At 48.3% G+C, this 20,518-nt stretch overlaps 1 protein-coding gene and 1 long non-coding RNA gene across 9 annotated transcripts in view; one reads left to right on the top strand and one right to left on the bottom strand.

The window, feature by feature from the left end:
* The window catches only part of AFTPH (aftiphilin), a 67,861-nt gene extending 64,027 nt beyond the window's left edge, over window positions 1–3,834 (top strand). For 7 of the 8 annotated variants that reach the window (XR_011526026.1, XM_070572514.1, XM_070572515.1 and 4 more), the window contains one exon: window positions 2,700–3,834. Coding sequence is in view for 4 of the 8 variants with exons in the window: in XM_070572514.1 (XP_070428615.1) it covers window positions 2,700–2,856 (157 nt within the window). In the remaining 4 variants the exon portion in view is untranslated. The remainder of the gene's footprint in view (window positions 1–2,699) is intronic. The other variant, XR_011526027.1, reaches the window with a different exon arrangement.
* Window positions 3,835–5,098: 1,264 nt separating this feature from the next.
* LOC139075539 (uncharacterized) lies at window positions 5,099–19,782 on the bottom strand. Its single transcript, XR_011526028.1, has 3 exons — window positions 19,561–19,782; window positions 6,303–6,424; window positions 5,099–5,307 (listed from the first exon to the last, which is right to left on the bottom strand). It is a non-coding gene; the product is annotated as an uncharacterized lncRNA (long non-coding RNA).
* Between the last annotated feature and the right edge of the window lie 736 nt (window positions 19,783–20,518).

Raw genomic sequence — 20,518 nt, 5'->3', positions numbered from 1 at the left:
TTTTTTTTTAAGATTTTATTTTTCCTTTTTCTCCCCAAAATCCCCAAAAGTGTATTTTTAGTTGTGGGTCCTTCTAGTTGTGGCATGTGGGACGCCGTCTCAGCATGGCCTGATAAGCAGTGCCATGTCCACACCCAGGATTCGAACCGGTGAAACCCTGGGCCGCCAAAGCGGAGCGTGCAAACTTAACCACTCGGCCGCAGGGCTGGCCCATAGAATAATCTTTACCAACCATTCCTTGGGGGAAAGCTTCTCTCTTGCTCTCCTTTCCCACACCCAAACTGTACTCCACAAATGAGGAAGTCCATTTAAGTGCAATTTTTTTGTTACTGTTTTTAGTAACCTTTTATCATTAAAGAAGCAATAAAATATATTACAGAAAGTTAAAAAATACAAACAAAAATTAAACATTAAAGTATCACATTCTTACCACTCAGATGAGTATAACGCCTTAGTGCGTATTCTTTCAGATCTTTTTCTATGCAAATATACACCTATATGTTTTGTTTTAACCAAAAATGAGATTTTATAGTCTGTACTGAATTGAACCTACTCTTGCAGTCGGTGATCTCCACCTGTCAATTTCAATAAATTTTCATTTCCTCTAATACTCAGGCTATATTCCAGTTTCCTGTAGGTTGAATATTGGTTTGGACAGAGCAGAGGACTGTTGTACCTCGCTCTCATGGCTCTTTTTTTTTTTTTTTCCCGAGGAAGATTAGTCCTGAGCTAACTATTGCCAATCCTCCTCTTTTTGCTGAGGAAGCCTGGCCCTGAGCTAACCTCGTGCCCATCTTCCTCTACTTTATATGTGGGACACCTACCACAGCATGGCGTGCCAAGCGGTGCCATGTCCACACCTGGGATCCGAACTGAACCAGCGAACCCCGGGCCGCCAAGAAGCGGAACATGCGAACTTAACCACTGCGCCACCGGGCCGGCACCTCTCATGGCTCTTAAGTCTCCTTTAACCTAGCATATCTACCCACATCTCTTTTTGTTTGTTTTTCAGTTTAATACTAGCTTGTTAAAAAGATCACTCCAGTTGTCCTGCAGACAACCTTTTTGTCTATTTGCTTCCTTCAAAAAATATTCAAAAAAATATTCAAGTAGTATTTAATATGTTTCTCTATTCCCCTGATTTCCTGTAAACTGAAAATTATATCCACAAGTTTGATGGATTCAGGCAAAACATTTTGGCTAGAATACATCATAGGTGCTGTATCGCATCAGAAGATACATAATGTCTGGTTGACTGCATTGTTAGTGATGCTAGGACTGACATTTGGTGAGAGGCTGACCTTTTCCATTATCCACTTCCAGTTTTTCACTTTGAGACTAAAAAATGAACTATCTCTGGAATGATGGAGATATCCAATTCCCCATCAAACTGCCACCTAATAGTTTTGCCACCATTTAAATGCAATTTAAAAATGTAGACTTTAATCAGAAAAATTTTGAAGTGCTGTTCCATTCTTCTGGGAAACCCTAGGCTGAGCTCAGCACTGGTTGATCTGCTCATGCTTCCAGTGTGCCTGAAGCTGACCCCTGCTGGAGAACTTTGCTCCTGAAAGCCTGATGTTTGATTTTTTATTCATTCTATAAAATCCTTTTATTTCAGCCTAAATTCAAAAGTGGTAACAGGAAAGTCTAGGTATAAAATAAAGGCCTATATGTGTCTTTCCTTTCTTGCTTCATTGCCTGACTTCCTGCTTCCCATCCCCATGACAAAGAAAATATGTAGGTGGAAGAAATAACTTGTGTCACAGCTAAAACCAACTGTCCTTTACCATAAAAGAAAATTGGGCTTTTGAGAGTCAATAATTTTAAATGAATTTTGTCTAAAATTTATATCTATATAACTACAGCTATTCTTTCATATAATTAACATCTTAGAAAAAATAAAGATTGGTTTACAGTCATGTGCTCAATTTGAGCCACATTTGAGACTCAGGTAGCATTTTTTGCAGCTCACCTGCTGGGAAGACCTGGGTCACTAGGAGTTCTTCCCATCTGTGCTGGGCACCAAACTGCTCACTTCTTATACCGGGGGCCAGTGTAGTAAATGTACTTTATCTACAGGACCTGTAGGAGTTCAAGATCTCCCCTCTCCCCCAGCCCTTCGTGCCTGTGTACGTTCTCAACAGTGGCGGCCGGCCTTCGCGCTGCTGCTTTGGGAGCTGCGTCTGTGTCCCAGCGGGCCGAGACTGGGTGTTTTTCAGCTGAGGGCTTTCTCTCCTGGAATTCCCCGTTGGGGATGAAAAAAGCCTGAGGTTAAAATGACTTACAAGGTCTTGTGCCAGACATACGTTGTTTTACATTGAGGTAATTTTGGAGTTTCACAGAGGGGCAGGGGGAAATCCAGTTGGGCGGAGTGTTATTAGGGCTTCAGCATTGTATTAGTAACATTTTGCAAGTATGCCTGGGTAGATGCTTCTAGCCTTCAGTAAAGCTGTGGGCTGTACACAGGTCCATGTTGATATCTGTATGTACGTGCCTGGCAGTAATGAACATACGTAAACAGGGCACACGTCTTCAGAGGAGGTGTGGCATCTGGTACAGGAAGCACACAACACACAAGTATTACGAGGTTCAGGAACTGGCAGAGGAAAAGCTGTCTACCTTGAGAATGGGTTTTCGCCTATTTGACCTACAGCAAAGTCACGTTAACCCGCTTCTCTTTTTTCCTTTGTCAATAGGAAACCGAAAAGAGAAGAGCACCTGAGTGAAGAAGCCATCAAGGTGATCGCTAGCCTTCCCGACCTAACGTTCATGCATGCCAAGGTGTTGATGTTCCCGGCCACACTGACACCTTCCGCCAGCTCCCAAGAGAAGGCAGACCGAGAGCTGGTGTGAACTGGACGGTTCCGATTGCTTCTCCTTCCTCCGTCCCTTCCCGACCATCAAAAGCATACCTGCTCTAATTAAAACAAAAAATTCAAGTTCAGCTGATTTGTTGGTAAGCCGCACTAGAAAGGTATACATAGTAATGTATATTTATTTACATACTGAAGTCCTAAATTTATATTAGAAAAAAATGTAAATAATCAGGGGTGAACATTTTTGAAGATTTATTCTTTTTGTGTTGCTGGGGTGTATACATTTATGTCTTTGTGAAATACACTGGTGGTGTCCTTCTTACAAAACTTTTGAAATAAAAAAAAGAAAATTAAAAACTCAAATCTCCACTGTCTGTAAAATCCCCTTCAGTCTTTTCAGATTGCATTGAATGTCCTATTAATTTCTCATATCATATGTTGAATTACTTTTACTATCATAAATAAGCTCCAAAGTCCCCGTTTAAATTTCTTTTTTTAAGATTTTATATGTGGTGAGTTTGTTTCAGATCTGGCTTTTGTTAACGTTTTTGCGCTCTTTTTTTAATCTTTTCAATCTGGCATATTGCTGTTTGACCTCTTGCAAGGTACTTCATCGATTGCTCTTTTGTTATGGGGTATGGATCATTGTCAGAATTTGATTGGAGGGGTTTAAAGAGATTGCGTCTGTTTAAAATCAGTTTGGTTTGGAGAAGGACCAAAATATATGAATGTCTTACGATGAAATTTACTCGTTACTGATTTCTTTGTTCTATCCTACCACTATTTTTTGAGGATTTTGCACAGTGTAAAATGACATAATCATAGATTGCTATGGTTTAGGCTGTATATACAGTAAAAACTATGGGTTTTAAATGTTTGGGGAAATTCCTATGGAAAAAAGAGAGACATGTAGAAGAGCCTCTAACAAGGTTACCGTGCATGCCCAAGGTCTTTTGAGATTTCAGTGTGTAAATTTCCTTTTAGCTTACACAAAAATAAAATAATTTAAAAGAAATTTTGCCTGGCGTCTTTGTACTTTAGTATCTGAGGGACAGTGTAATGAGTGTGGAGGTGAAGTTTTATTCCGTTTTAATGGAATATTTCAATCCACAGGAAATCACTTGGTAGGGCTTCTGCTTTGTTTGAAACCAGAAGGAATTAGATCCTGGCCCCTAAGAATTAGATCAGTACTTTTAGTAGCTGAGCTGTTTTTATGTAGAACATGAGATCATAAAAGAAATTCCCGTGATTCATTATGACATATCTTCATCAGAATTGGCAAGGGTTAAATAGGGATTTATAAAGAATTTTTTCTTTATGAAAAAATATATGTATGAAATTAAGGTGAGCAGAAAATTTCTGAAAGTAACTTTAAAATTTTGTTATTACAAATTGCTTCAGCAAAAAGTCACATGGCGTATTTCATTAGAAGTAGGCAGCCAGCCGGGCAGTGGTCCCCTCCTCTGCTGTGGGAATGTTCCTGTGGAGCCCTTTTGCATCTCCATCATTGACAGAGATTCTGGGTTACCAAGTTATACACAGGCCATTGAAACAGTTGTCTAAGTGTAATTTAAGTATGGCCTGGGGTGACGATGCTTATCCAGTCCATCTCCCACCATTTCCCCCACTTTCTTTTTGTGTTTTTCAGAGAAGGCTTTCCTTCAGAATAGTCACAAGTTTTCAGTGCCCAGTGGACCTTCTGAGTGGAAGGATAAAAGTATTCCTCAGCAGAACTTTACACGTTCCAGTAACTGAAGCTTAAAAGGCTGCTTCTACAGTATGTTACGACTAAATCATAATGACAGCCTTCACCACCCTAAGTTCAGAGCCCATTTATTAGCTGTGTTATTATGAGAAAGTTAATCAACTTCTCTGAGCCTTCATTGCATTATCTTTAAAAATGGGAATGATATTGCCTACCTGTGGTGGTGATATATTTAATAATAAATGTCAAACGCTTGTCACATGAGGAGACAGTCAATAAATGATAGCCAGAATGCAGAGTCAGCAAAACCTATGAAGGTCTGTGGAGTCCCAGTAGATTCAAGAAGCAGTCACAGGAGAAAGGATCACTTAAAATAAGAAGTTACTGCATTATTTAAAAACAAGCAAGTGGGCCTTCCTCATGAAAGTGACCCTGCTTTAATGACACAGAGAATGGATACTTCATCTTACATCCACTTTTAGATTTCCCTTTCATTTGTCATATTGGCTGTTGATGTTTTAATCACAGCAGGCACATTAATATTGGATTGTCACAGGGTTAAGTCAGGACTCACCTTGAGGACCAGAAGTGCTCAGCTGTGCACCAGACCAGGGCTCAAGTTGCACTAGAAAGCGATCGCGGTGGCTGGTGCAGGAAGAGCCTTGAGCATCTCCCTGGGGTCTCAGCTAAGGGAAAGCCTGCTGGCTCCAAGCTTGGCTCGGTCATCATCTGCTTCAGACGGCAGCTGCCCATTTGTCTTTCTCAAAGTCAACCAGGAGGACTCTGCAGGGTTGAGGAGAAGAAACCAAGAGTCAGAGACCCTAAAAGCCAAATCGCACACAATCAGCTTCGTGTCCTTGACATCTGAAAGCCCGCTCACTCATCCCCTTGAGTCTCGTCTCACTTGATGGTCACATCCAAATAGGCATGCATAATTCCCCAGTCACTCCAAGCCAGACTGGGAAGTAGAGGAGAAATGTCCCTAAATTGAGTCATGTGTCACTAGTATTTTTATGACTCATTCTTTTATATGGAAACTTGTTCTTCCCTCTACATGATTATCGTGTTCTTTATTTAGAACTTGTCGTCTTTTCGTTCCCTCATGTTTCTTGAATCAGGGTTAGGCTTGGCTGTGAGTAACAGAAACCCAAAATACTTCCTTTCATGTAATAAGACTCATACTTTTGTCACATTTGAACTTCTCTGAAATTGGAACGTATCATACAGTTGGATGGGGTGGTTTCTTTTTCTTAGCCATGTATAAAATGATGCTGTCTTAGAATCAATGACAGAGTTAATGAAAAATGGTAATGGTGTCTTAAACAATAGTTTATTTCTCTTGCCTGGAAAACACAAGGAAGCAGCCTGGGACTGGTAATGTGGCTTCATAGGATCATCAGAGACTGAAGTTCTTACTATCTTGTTCCACTTTTACTTTTCTCAATACATGGTTTCTACCATATGATCCAACGTGGCTGTTGATAGGACAGCCACCATGCCTACGCTCCAGCCATCATGGAAGAAAGGGTGAAGAAGGGCCTTCTCCTTCTCGTTAAGCACACTTACCATAAGGGATAAGCAAGATTTCTAATTACTGTCTGTCGGCCAGAACTTAGTTGCAACACCATATCTAGCTGCAGAAGAGACTGGGAAATACCTTTATTCTGGGTGGCCATCTAGAAGAGATTCTAGTTGTAAGGAAGAAGGCATGAACAGATAATGTAGGACAACCGGAAGTCGGGGCCACACTTATATTTCCCTTCTCATCTCATACTCACAGGATTTCATTGAGCTAAAGTAATACGTAGAGAAGCGAAGTCCAAGCTCATTGTCTCACGCTGCAGCAATGCCTCGGACTGGACCTGTTGCCTTCCTGGTGCTTTCCCAAGGAGGAAAGAATCTGTGGAGGGCAGCACAGGGTTAATGCTAAGACAATCATGTAGGGAACAGCCTGGCGAGATGGAAGGGGCCCCAGATAGGCTAGGAGCTGTGTGCTCTAGATATAGCTCTACCACTAGTCAGCTGTAAGATCTTGGCTAAATCCCCTTTCTAAGTGTCAGGTACTTCACGCATAAAATGAGGGGTTGGCATCTATAGAATAGAAAACTAAGGTAGGACGAAACCTTAGGGAATCATGGGATTTTAGGGCAGGAAGATCAGCTGGTCCAGTGCTTTGCAAACCACTCCCAGGAGCCCTGGTGCAGGGTTTGCGGGGGGAGGGCTCGCCTGCAGTGAGGGGGATGTCCAGTACTAACGCGCTGGGCTTATATATTGGCAGAGGGGGGAATGGCAGAAGATTTCATTTGATAGAATGGTTCCATTGCTACCAAAAGTTCAAAGCCAATGATGATTAAATTCTCAGAGCTGAAGAAAGTGAAGCCCGGAAAAGGAAATTGATTAGCACAACATTACGCATCTTATAACCAGACCAGAACCTGAATCCAGTTTTCCTGACTCTTGGCCTTTTCATTTATACTCTCCTGCATCTCCCCTCTGAATGGGTAGCCAGTCCAGCCTTTGCCTGAACATTTGCAGGGCTCAATGCAAATGTTTGTTTGGGCTCAGAAGCTTGCAAGGCAGCCCCCTCACAAACCACACATGCTTTGATGACCACTATTGATTGTTAGGACTTCTCTTGAGTAGAAACCTGCTTCCCCATCACCTCCTGTTGGCTCAAGATATCTCCTCTCAAGCTGCATGAGAAACCTAATCCCTTTTCTGTAAATACCTGAAGATCACTACCATGTTCCCCATCCCCACCTTCCACCAGGTCTCCCATGATGACATGGTTTCCAGGCCTTTCCCATAAACAGCATTCTCCTCTGGATATTGTTTCAGTTTGCCAAAGTTCCTCCTAAAGTGTGCTCCCCAGACTGCATCAGATGTTGTTTCATCACTGGTATGGGGCTCACATTTATTTTATTTCACACACTTCTTTTAAAAGTGGCCTAAAATCGCATTACTGTATATGGCAAAAACGTTATGTCTTTAATTTACTGTGTGAACAGCCTTTTCTCCGTAACTGCCATCAACTCAGATTTTCTCTGTCATCCACTTATCTACTTGTGATCAGTGCATTTTTAAATCTAAAAACAGTTCTACATTTATCCTTTTACCACTTTACTAGCTTTAGACGACTATTTCAGCCTATCCATCTCATCAAATCTTTTCTTCTGGTTTTTTTTACCTTTCAACCCCCTTCACCCATGCCTCCCCATCAAATCTTAATTCTACCATCTAGTGTATAGCCTCTGCCTCCTTCCTCAGCTTTGTCACCCACAGATTGATAAATACCCTTCGTGATCCAAATCATCAACACAAGTGTTGACCAGCAGAAATCTCGGCACCTGCCCTCCCAGTGAGCCAGAAGACTCTGCATGTGGCTTCTCAACATAGTGACACCCACATCTCTCCATTTTGCCCACAGATCCTAAGAACAGGTGAAGCCTCGCCAAATGTGGCCACATGACACCTGTGGCCTTTCATGGGCCTCCTGAGCATTTCTGCAGGTGATCTCCAGCACCTCAACCAGCTTGAAAATTTCTGTGACCTAGTGCTTCAAAAGAAGCGTAAGAGTGACAAAACAGGTGGAAGATAACATGACGACTGCTCAGGTCTGGAGAGTAGATGCAGATAATCCACGTAATTGTGGGCATGTCGTAAGCACTCAGTGAATAACTTTGTATTTTCATCGGTCATCCAGGTCAGTGCTCCGTCACTGACAATGCAGATCAAAGGCAGGAGAAGGTGGTTGTCTTCCCGACAGTAAGTCAAAAGCCAGCCTGCCCTCCAGAATCCTCAAGTCACCCTTAATATAGCTGACCTTTCATTAGCCATCATTTTAGCTCCTCTTTTCAGCCTGGACTATCTCTGAGGATAGCACTTCCAATCACTTCACATAACATTTTATTTTAAATTCGCTTCTTTCAAAAACTGCTCCCTTCTTCCATGGGAAAGGAGCATTCGGGGACTAAAATGATGGTCACCTTGTCTACGCCCTGAGTTATGCTATGAATTGTGACTTTAGCTCCTTTGGCTTTCACCTGCTGGCCTCAGCTTTGACCCGAGCCTATGCTCCTCTCCGTGTGACTGTCTCTCTCCTGAGGGTCAGTGACTAGGGTTACAAAAGGTCACAGGGTCAAGGAGTGAGAATGAGGGGGTCTTGTGTCATCAGGGCTGTGTCTGACTCAGAAAAGGCGCTGCTCTGGTCTTCATAGTATTTCCTACACAACATCCTCCATCAAAGCAGGTAATGAATGTTCTCGATCGAGATCGCATCCTCACCGCTCCACGATTCTGAGTGCCCCCCGCCCTCCCCACCCAGACGTCCCACAGACTCCCGACACCAAGTCTGTACATCGCAGATCCTTGTGCGCACCTGCGTCCCCAGCCCTCCACCCACACGTCCATCCCACCGCTGGCCTTGGTGGCCCTTTCTCCATTAACTGCCCAAACTCCAAACTCGCTCTTGGCCTGCTCCCCTTCCTCGTCCCTGGTCCTGTTGGTTCTAGAGTCCTAGCAATTACCCCTCCTAAATATCCATTCCCTCCTTCAGGCCCACCAGTCGCTCACGTGACTACGGCAACGGCCTCCACGCTGGCCTTCCGCGCCTTTCCTCCCTGCCCATCGAATCTTCCGCTCTGACGACAGAGTGCTCTTTTCCTGTTAAAAATCCTTTACGATACCCTTTGCCTTCCCGGCAAGGTCTGAACTTCTCGGCGTGTCGCATAGCACCTGGGGCCACCATCCCCTCTGTGCCCGTGGCTCCTGCCTGCACGGCCAGCTCCTCGCCAGTAACCGAAAGCCCCCCTCCCAGAGAGGCTCTTTCTCACCTTCCGGCCAGCATCGCTTCCCCGGGAGCCTTTCTGGACCCCTATCCCCCAAGACAGCCAGCTCTCCAGCCTCCCAGAGTGCTTGCCAACCCCTCTGATAACATAACACTCACGATAAACCTGGTTAACATTTATTCAGAGCGCTGCTGAGTGCCAGACACGTCGCTTTGCACACATCCTCTCTCTGAATCCTCCTGGCAAGCCTAAGAGGTCCCTGAACTGTACTTATTCCCAGTTTACTGGCGAGGAAACCGAGACTTGGAACATCATGTAACTTCCCCAAGGCCACTCAGCCAGAAAGCAGAAGAGTCTAGAACCCAGGTCTGTCTGATCCCACAGGCTGAATGCTTAACCGCACACTATAAACCTCTCGGCTTGGTGAGAGTGTCGCCTTGCTTTGTGAGACCGATTTGCTCATCTGTCTCCCTCAGGCTGTGAACTCCTTGAGGGCAGGGCCCGTGTCTGGCTCAGGTTTGTCCCCCTGGTCCCTGGCACAGTGCCTGGCATGCAGGCAGACTTTCACCCTATTTGCTTCCTAAACCAGTTTATGCATGAGCCCCTCAGAGAAATAGACAGGGATCCTCCTAGAATTTGTGCTTTGTTTTTGCCTACAAATACCATGAACGCCACCTCAAGCCCCATCTGAATTTATCCCAAAAATATCCTATTCTATCAATCACTGACTCGGTTTTCCAAGCTCTGAAGCAGCCTCGGAACCCCAACCCCATGGGGTTTCCATTTTGCCAACAGCTGTTTGTTTTAGTTGGTTTGGTTTGGCCTGAATCCCTGCCTCGTGCAAGTGGCAAGTAGGGGCTGGAGAGTGGGCAACCTTGGCCACTCCTGGGGCACAGCTCTGTAGCCCACACCACCAGGCAGGCCCTGGCTGAAAAGTACGCAGCTCTCCAGGAGACTCCCAAACCTAGAATTGTCCTGATCATTCCGCAGAGGGTGTCCTGACTGGATGGTTAGGGGAAATCAGTAAAGATGCCTCTGGGTCCCTGAGCAAGGCTGAGGGTGGCTCAGAGGGACTCAGATGACCACACTGTTGGGTCCTCAGACAAATCTTGATACTTGTGACAGAGGATGTCACACTGATGGTCATTAAACTCGAGTGATACAACAAGGGTACCTGAGGGTGAGCTCCATGTTGAAAGCTGTCCAGCCATCTGTCAGCTTTCAACATCCCATTCACTGCACCTGCTTTCCTCTTGTCTGTTATCCAGAGCGGGACTTCCATGTTGAGGCTGGAGGTGGTGGGGGCGTGGCAGGGTGACTTGCTCCTAACTTTGAGGTTCTGGGCCCAGGCTCCTCATCGTGGCCCCAGGACCCCAAATGCAGCAGGGTTATTGCCAGAGCAAGCTACACGAGGGGCTCTCCTTTCAATATAAACTCCAGCCTTGACTGGAGACACTTTACTGAAATTTACTTTTACTCAGCAGGAGGAGAGAAGCGTGGCCCAAGGACCGGCCAGCCCCTCGCTTCATGCTGTGGCCGTGGGAAGCATCCCTTCGAGAGGGGTTACAATTTATTTCACTTTATTTTTGCTGAGCTGCTTTGGGATCCTGAACTTTGATCTGGGTGGGAATCATTAAGTCATTAGCTCAAAAGAATGACACAGACCAGCGTTCCACCTCTTGTCAGAATCAGCTGCTCTCCCTTGGCTCAGAGAAGAGGGCTGAACTCTCCCCAGTATCCTAATATTTGCCAGGCACCCCAATTCCATTCTGACCCCCCCCACCGGCACCCTGTTTAATCACCTTTCTTGGCTGCCAAGGTCCTGCCGGTGCGGGAACAGCTACAACCCAGAAGACAGGGAGGTGTTGCTTCCCTTAGCTATCTCGTAACTCCCTCTTCATTTACAATCTGTTTGCTGTTTCAGATGTTTGGAAAGAAAACTCCTTAGTCAGCAGCCCTGGAAAGCTTCACATTTAGAGAAATCTAGACTCTTCTTTCCCACCCCAAGTTTCTTTGGTTTTGCGGCTGGAACCTAACATCTGTGAAGCAGGCAGGACCTCATGGGCCCTGTGTCACCAGACACCTGTTGACAGGATGCCTTCAGGGGTAGAAAATCTGGGCAGAGCCCAGCAGTGACAACTGGTATTTATCCAATATCAGCTTCCACCCACCAGGAGATGGATGGGCAACTGGCCCCAAGAGAGGAGCAAAGACGAGAAACGGCCATCCGTCCTAACTCGGATGCTGGTGGGGACACACCAGGAATCCCTTTCCCGAATGAATGACAGGAGAGCCAAAGGTGCTTGAAGACATGACGATTTTCCCAGCTTAAGTGGAGCATCTGCCACCGTGGTACCTCCATGGAGCTGACCTCTGAGGAAAGGGTCCTTCCGGGTCCTTCCAGGCACTTTCATAAAAGGCGACACTTGTCAGTGTGCCCAACTTTCAGTTACCTTGTGGTGTGCTTCTGAAGGATTGCAAAAGAAGGGGAAGAGCCATTATTTTAAATAATCATTTCAACATGGAGCTTGGTGGGGAACAAAGAACGTACTTGGAGTTGCAGCTCGTGGGCCCTGGTGGCGCTTGGCTTTCCTCGTAGCTGCCCCCAAGCATCACCAACCCACCACAGAGGAAGCCTGAGCCCTCGAGGGCCACAGACGACGTGGCTTGAACATCGCTCCTAGGGGAGAAACAGGAAAGAGGCAACCAGAGTTTGAATCCCGGCACTGCCACCTCATAAGTGTGAGACTATGAACCAGGCTGTAAGACGGGATAGGAGTTAACGAAAAAGACACCAAAACAGGCTTCTTAGGAGAATTAAAGAGAGAACTTGTGTTAAACACTTAGTGTGACATTTGGAAATACTAAATGCTCGGTAAGCTTAGGTATTTTTATGATAATCATTATCATTATTATTATTTAGGACACCGAGTTCTCGCTGGGTCCCTACAATATGTCTCGCCTGACTAGGGAGCCTTTTTGGGTACAAGGCTGTTGAAGGTGCAGCACCCGAGTCAATGAAATACTTAGCGACCAGCAGGCCAGCCGCTCGTGATCGGGTGATTATGAGCAAGCCACTCTTGACCCGAACAGTGACTGAGCCCCGTGTTGGGGCTGCCAGGAGACGCGGAGGAGGGTCAGGGAGGGGAGATGGCAGCGGTGCCTGGAATCACCCAGGGAGACCTCCAAGGGCCCTCCCAGGCACTCCGGTGACAGTCTCGTGGTGGCTTGAAGGCTGGGTGGGATGTAAACATGTGGAGTGGCAGGGGGTGCTCAGCTAGAGCCCATCCTAGGAGGCAAACCCCACAAAGACTACCCATTCATTCATTCAGCTTCGATTAAGCACCTCTGTGCCGGTGCTGGTGCACATTCCCTTCGTGAACACACAGCAAGTGCATGCCCTGGGGTTTGTCACGTATTTGGGGCTCAGCCAAGGCCAGGAAGGTGAGCCACATCCCTTGGGGCATCTCATTCTCCTCCCTTGAGCCATCCCTAACCTTAAAAAAAAAGCTCAGATTTTATTTACTTACTTATTTACTTTGCTGAACAACTTCAGAATAAATTATGGACATCATTGCGTGTCACCCCCACACACCACCATCATATCAAAATCAAGGGATATCCTCCTATCTCACTGCAATACCATATCACACCTAAGAAAATTCACAATAATTTCTGAAAGTCATTTGAAATTCAGTCTATTGGAATTCCGCAAAGAGTCTCTAAAGGGCCTTTTATCACTTGCCTGTTCAAACCAGGGTTTGGGGGCCGGCCTTGTGGCCAAGTGGTTAAGTTTGCATGCTCCACTTGGGTGGCCCAGGGTTTCACAGGTTCAGATCCTGGGCGCAGACCTGGCACTGCTCATCAGGCCATGCTGAGGCAGTGTCCCACATGCCACAACCAGAGGCACTCACAACTAGAATATATAACTATGTACTGGGGGGCTTTGGGGAGAAGAAAAACAACAACAACAAAGAAGATTGGCAACAGATGTTAGCGCAGGTGCCAATCTTTAAAAAAAAGCAAAACAAAACCCAGGGTTTGCTCAAGGATGATTCTTCCTATTTGATTGTATGTTCCTTTTCATCTAGAATAGTTTCCCATCCTTGTATTTTTTATTACATCGATATATACATTGAAGAGGCTGGGCCGATTGTCTTGCAGACTCTCTCACATTCTGGATTTACCTGATTGTTTCCTCCTGGTGTCATTTGGCTTGTCCCCCTATCCCCTATATTTCCTCCAACAGTGTCTAGTCCCTTCAATCTGCTTTGACAAAAATACCATACACTGAGTGGCTTATAAACAACAGAAACTTATTTCTCACAGTTCTGGAGGCTGAAAAGTCCAAGATGAAGGCATCAGCTTGGCAGGGTTCTGCTGAGAGCCCGCCTGCTTCCCAGCTCACAGACAGCTGTCTTCTGCTGCATCCTCACACGGAGGAAGGGGTAGGGGAGCTCTCTGGAGTCTCTTAGAAGGGCCCTACTGCCATCGTGAGGGCTCCAGCCTCAGGACCTACTCACCAAAAGGTCCCACATCCACTGCCATCACCCTTGGGGTTAGGATTTCAACATATAAATTTTGAGAGGACACCAACATTCAGTCCACAGCAAAAAGTACAGCCTTCCTAACGTCTTGAGATATTGCCAACTTCATCCAGTTTTCAGCAGAAGTTTGGGGGCTCAGCAAAGTGTAGGTACAATAGGAAGGGGTAAGGCTGAGGAAGAAACAGCCCTCGGGGTGCTCTCAGCATGGCAGCGAGGCCCAGCTCACAGCCAGGCAGGACCTGTGTGCCCCAGGCGGAGTCCCAGCAGAGGGCTAGGGTGGTCAGCAGCCTTGTCATCCAGAAACCCCAGCTGTGGGAACCAACCTTGCCGGTCATCAGTCATGCTGGGCTGTCCCAACTCAACCAGGACTGGCCACCTGGTGGATGGCCCTCCTTCCTCCCTGTGCCCTTCCCCAGACCTCCTCATCGCTCCCTCCCTCACTCCTTTAGGCCTCTGCTCAAAGGAGCCTTTCCTGAACACCAGCTCAAACAGTGCATCAGCCATCTCTAGCCCCTGCCTGCTGTGTTCTTCTCAGCACGTATTACCATCCGACATATGTTTACTGTTTACTTTGTGCTATTTGTCTCTCTGGCCAAGACTGTAAACGTCATTAGGACAGAGCCCTTTGTTGCCTTGCTCACTGTTTATCCGCAGTGCCTAGACCAGCTTCTCATAGAAGGAAGGACCTAATAAACCCTGAGTGAATGAATGAATGAATGAATGGGCCCCACAGCAAACAGCCCAATATCAAGCACACAATTGACCTCAAGTAAACAGATATTGTTTGAGGTTATTATGTTCCCAGGAACATATACTGAAATGCTGAAGCCACACTAACATTAAGTGGGTAAAACATCACATGAGTTGTTAACAACAATAACATCTCCCGTGCGAGTCGTCTGATCTCCCCAGCCCTTGGGTCTCTCCTCACTGCCGCCAGACTTTGGGCACCTCCTGGATCGCTCAACTCGGGGTGAGTCCAGGGCCTCTTGGCCATAAATACCATTTAGTCCCACTCAGCAAATAAGAGCCTGTGAATTATGGCGTCTGGGTTGGAGGATGACTCCTTCTGTCTGATTTTTTAAAAGTTGAGTCTGCTATTTCTTTTTCTGTTTTAGCCCTCAAGTGCTGAGCAGGTGCTGTATTCAACTCCCAGCCAAGGGTTGTGGCTTGGAGTGGGCCCTGAGCCGGGGGCCTGGGGAGAGGGAGTGGGAGACGTGGGAGCCTCGGGGGAGGTGCGGGTGCCGCCCCGATGAGGACGGCCAGCTTTCGTTTGTTGGAGTAAAACAACAAATGAGACATGGGAGGGTGTGTCATCTAAATAGGGGCTTCTCACCCTGGCCCTCAGGGGGTCCCGGGATCCCCTGAAAGTCTGTGCAACGTGTTGTGACTATTTGCTTCTGAGCTTCTTTCTGGGGAGAGCTTTCTCAGTTTCGCACCTTTCATCAGTGTACCCCCACCCCCCACCCCCCACCAAAAGAAAAACAGAGACAGCACTGCCAGCCCTTTGGGACAAGTAAATCAACAGAGTTGTGTCAAACTCCTGCTGTACCCCTATCCCACCCAGAAGCCTGGCCCAATAGGAGGATGCAGGTTGGGGTGTTTTGGTTTTGGGTTTTTTTTTTAAGTTATTTCTTGAAGGCTTCCTATCTGCACAGGTTGGCGTTAAGCTCTATAACAACGACAACAACAACAATAATAGCTGGCTCTTACCTAGTATGTAGTGAGTGTCAGGCACTATTCAAAGTGCTTTCCGTGTGTTAGCTCATTGAATCCCCCAACAGTCCTATGAGGTCGGCAGCATTATTCTCATCTCACCTTACAGATGTTTAAAGTGAGGCCCAGAAAAGTTGTTAACTTGTCCCAAACCCTCAGCACACCAGATTTGAACCCCGAGGATCTGGCTCCAGGTCCGTGTGCCCATGGGACCTCTGAAACTCTGTTATCTCACTTGAGCCTCACAACCACGCCCCTGCAGTATCTACTGTGATTATCTCCATTCAGCAGGTGATAAAACTGAGGTTGGGCAACTTGCCCAGGGTCATCTCATGCTTTGCACACCCCCTGAGGTGAGGGCTGAGAGCCAAAGAAAAGTCAGAGGGATTCAGAGGGATGAGAGGTCACTCTGGGCAGGGGTGACCAGGGTAGGAGTCGAGCACAGATCAGTGGGAATCTGGAAGGCCACCAAGCTCAGATGAATGTGCCTGAGGGACAGCTTCTGGGGGCCAAAAAGCAGGGGTCCTATCCCCGGCCCCATCATTTTGCCTCCTTCCAGAGCCCCCAGCCCAGGAGTGGTGGCTTGTGGAGGTGGGCATGGAGCCCTGGCCTCAAGGTTAACATGTACTCTCGTTCCCCCTTTGGCATCAAAGTCATGGGGGTCCCCCCAGGAGAGCCTTTTATGGGTAGAGAGATCAATGAAGCAGTTCCCCCAGCCTGCCCCCACCCAAAGTGGCCTGTTGTTTACAGTTCTGCAGAAGAGGCCTCTCTCGTGGGGAGAGGGAATCTCCTCAGGGCCAGAACTCAGGCTGTGTGGAGACCAGGCTCATTAGGGGCCACACACAGGACAGGTCAGGCCTACTGCCACCAACCCCTCGGCACAGACGGCACCTCAGTCCCTATAACCATCCTACAAAGGAGGCAGAGAAGCAAGTACGAAGATTCCCATTTCACAGATGAGAAACCTGAGGTTTGGAGGCTGGACTAGGTTGACTGGTGGCCCCCTCAAAAGAGATGTCTCTTTGTGAATATGACCATACTTGGAAAAAGCCTCTGCAGATGTAATTAATTTAAAGATCTCAAAATGAGATCATCCAGGATTAGGGTGGGTTCCAAATCCAATGACAAGTGTTTTTGTAAAAGAGGAAGGGATGTGAATGCACTTAATGCCATTGAACATACATTTAAAATTGGTTAAAATGGTAATGGATTTAATTTACTCTGTGGATATTTTTCCAAAATTAAAAACTCAACTCCATTCAATTTTTTTAAAGAGGGAGAAGAAGAAGGGAGGAGAGACACACAGAGAAGGGAATGTGAAGATGGAGGCAGAGATTGGAGAGGTGTGTCTGCCGGTCAGGGAATGCAAGGATTGCTGGCAACCGCCAGAAGCTAGGAGAAAGGCACAGGGCAGTTTCTCCCTCAGAGACTCCAGGAGGAGCCAACCCCACTGGCACTCTGAGTTTATCCTCCAGCCTCCAGAACTGTGAAAGAAAGAACTTCTGTTGTTTTAAGCCCCCTAGGTCGTGGCAATTTGTTACTCAGCCCTAGGAAACTAATATGGATAATAACACGTGACCAAGGTCACATGGCTCCTCTGTCATGAAGACGGGGTTTCCATCTACCAATCCAGCACTTGTTCCACTCCTGGAATGTCCCCAGCTGCCACGAGGCAGCTCTCAGGGCTTCACAGGGCAGGCAGGGCTAGAGGCAAGGCCTCCACCCGCGTTTACAGCCATGGCCAGCACAGCGCATCAAGCCTGGAGAGCATGGCGTGGCTCCTAGAGAAATCAAGTCACCGTCCCATTGCCTGGTGTCTCTTTCATGAGACCACGTGTGTGCAGCTACCACAGGAAGCTCTGTTTCTAAAGATCATCAGACTGCCCAGTCATCCGGACAAGAAACAAGAATGCCTCCAGGGCCACACGCACTGTGTACCGCACAACTCCAGGGGGCGCCTTCACAGAGTCAACAGCACCAATGGCACCCCTGGAGCTGCAGTGCACAATCCGCACCACTACACACAATGGCCTTGGACACTTGTGCCGAACAGGTCACATTCCCACGTGGCCAGCCCTTCAGGGAAACTGTCCCTGCTCCTCTGGTCCCAGTTGTCCAGCAGAATTGGCCGGCATATCCCAGCTTGAGAACTGTGTGCACTTCATCAGTCCTGGGGAGTGGAGGTCTTTGTATCTCAGAGCCATTACCAGAAAGCAGGCTCTCCGTGCCCTGCCCAGGCTCTGGTCCACAGGAGCCTCTCCTTGGACTCAGGCCCTGGGTGAAAGAGGCTGGGCCTCCACAGACCTTTCCCAAATGTTCTGTGTGGTTTGCTCTAGATTTTTGGAGAAAAGTTGCAATGAGACTTCAAGTTGTTAAGCTTGGGAGCTGCCATCAAAGGGTCCTACTGCATTCAGGGCCCAACATCTCTACCCTTCCTACCAGTATTTAACCTTTATCTACATTCTGTGAGCCAAATATACACATAAAACACTATATATATTTATATATTATATATGTACATATATCTTTAAGCTACATGGAGAGACATTTCTGCCACTTGCAATCTGCCTGTCTTACACACTTCTCTGAACCATCTGGACACTTTGTGGGAGCTTCTCTCCCTGCCAGGGCGGGGCCGGGGAGGTGGTGGGCTGGGGAGGACATGCAGGCCTTTGGGTTAATGTGTTGAAAGCTGCTGCCAAGCTTTCAAATTAAGAACTAGCATCTTTGAACTCATTGAGTAAATCTATAGGAAAATGGATTTAAGTCTAAAATAATGTCATTTCCACACAGTCCTGGGAGCACATTTGTGAGGCCTCAAAGCTGAAAGCTACTAGACTTTCTGCTCAGGAGCTCTCAGCCCAGTGCCAGCCACATCCCTGGACCAGGCCACGGCCAAGCAAGACTTCAGCCTCCAGTGCGAGACAGGTATGGGCCATCTCCTGCCCGGCTGGATTTTCCAGTCCAGCCTGCATGTTCCTTCCTGTTCCTTCCCTCATCCTCTGGCAACACGTGACTGCAAACCAAGCACCCAGATAGTGAGGGGATTCCCATGGGGCCTTCCTGGTGCAGGGGCGTGGGCTCAGCCAGCCCACTCTTGGAGGCCAGCACCACAGCAGAGTCCCTGACTGTCTCCAATCACTGGTCCCCTCCCTGCCTCAGACCGCACCCCAGCACCCGCCACTTAAACGCCAAAGTGGAGAATCAAAGCTCTCTAGAGCTGGAAGGAACCTCAGAAACCATCCGCCTCCAGCCCATATGCTTTACCCAAGGAGAAACTGAGGCTAGGGAGGCGAAGTGAGCTGTTGAAGGCCACGTCGCTGGGAGGAGCAGCCCTGGAGAGAGAATCCAGGTCTCTAGACCCGTGCCAGTGGTCTGGGGGTGGGGAGTGTGTGACTCGGAGCCCTGAGCTCCAGTGACAGGCGGCTGGGACAGAGGAAGCATTTGAGAGGCGGGGACCGCGTCAGTCTGGACGCTCTGGAGGGAAGCTTCAGCGGCCATCCCTCCTCGCGCCTTTGTCCCGCCGCGTGGGACTCCAACTGGCCCCTCTGTCCGGGGTGGGGCGCGGAGGACTGGAAGCCGAGCGGGGCACGCAGCCGGGGCTGGCCGCTGGGCCCGGGGGGAGGGCGCGCGGGCCCCCACGGCGCCCTGGGTGGCCCGGGGAGGCTCCTGCCCGCCGCTCCCTGGGCACAGCTCGCCTTGCCGCAGCCCCCGTGCCACCCGGGCCGCCCCGGCCGCTGGATCCGAGCGTCCGAGCCTCCGGCGGCCTCGCCTTTCAGCCCCGCGCCGCGGGGGCGCACAAGCCGCGGCGCCCGGGCTGGCAGCCTCCCTCCGCCGCTTCCCTGTCGGCGCCCCCGGGCCCGCGTCCGCGCCCCCCGCCACCTCCGTGCCGGCCCCTCCGCCTGCGCCCTCGCTCCCCGCTCCACCCGGGATCTGAGCCCGGTCCCGTCTCCTCAGCGCTCCATCCCCGGGTCTCTCCCTCTGACCTCCTGGGCCAGCGTCCTCAAAGTGTGGCCCCGGGACCGGCAGCAGCAGCAGCATCCCCCGGAACTTGTTAGAAATGCTGACTCGGGCCAGCCCAGACCTACTGAGTGAGAATCTCCGGACCCAGCCAGCTGCCTGGCCCAGGCCCTCGGGAGATGGTCGCGCTAGCCCAAGTTTGAGAACCGCTGCTCTGGAGCGCGGACACCGCCTGTCCGACTCCGTCTGGGAGGGTAGACTGAGCTCCCTGAGGACACCGCTCCTGTCTCTGTTCCCTCAGTTAGCGGCTGTGCTGCGCAGCCCTTCACCTCTGCTGATTGCTGACTGGTGAGGGAGGGAGAACGGTTCCTGCGGGCAGCCCTGCGAGCTTTAATACAAATTGTCTTTCCTGGATCATCACCAGAAGTGACTTAGAGATTGACACAAATTTCCTCAAAGAATTGATCCACTTAGCATCTCTTTAGATTAAATCCCAAATTGTTTACAACGGAGCTGGAAAAGCACTGACTTCGCTGTGATGGCCTCGCGCACCTGGCCTGGCTCCCACATCCAGCCTTCTGCCGGAGACCATGCGCCCTTGCTTTGTGGATGTCACTTACCGGCTGTAGGAAAATCTATCCAAGAAGGTTTGGGATACATTTGAAGATAGCGATCTAAAGGTTATTCCCGTTTCCTAAGAAGAGAATACTTCTCTGTTCCAGAAAAATGTGGAAAAGTGAAAAAGATGTGGACATATTTTGTCTTTTCCCCCAGAATATTCTTTGGTTTTTTTTACATCATGTTTTCAGTAAAATTTAAAACACGCGTAACTCTGTAATGTGTCCCACAGTCCCTGAGGCCCAAGTCTCGGCGTTAACCTGGTGACGGCGAAGGTCAGCCCAGCGGCTGTGGCTTAGCGGAATGTCTCCAACTGGAAGTCCATTTTACCACCAGCAACCTGTGAGGCACTCTGCCCTTCACCTG

The sequence above is a fragment of the Equus przewalskii genome, chromosome 14 (assembly GCF_037783145.1).
Source record: "Equus przewalskii isolate Varuska chromosome 14, EquPr2, whole genome shotgun sequence".
Taxonomy (NCBI): Eukaryota; Metazoa; Chordata; class Mammalia; order Perissodactyla; family Equidae; genus Equus; species Equus przewalskii.
This window is presented reverse-complemented; position numbering and strand designations above follow the sequence as displayed.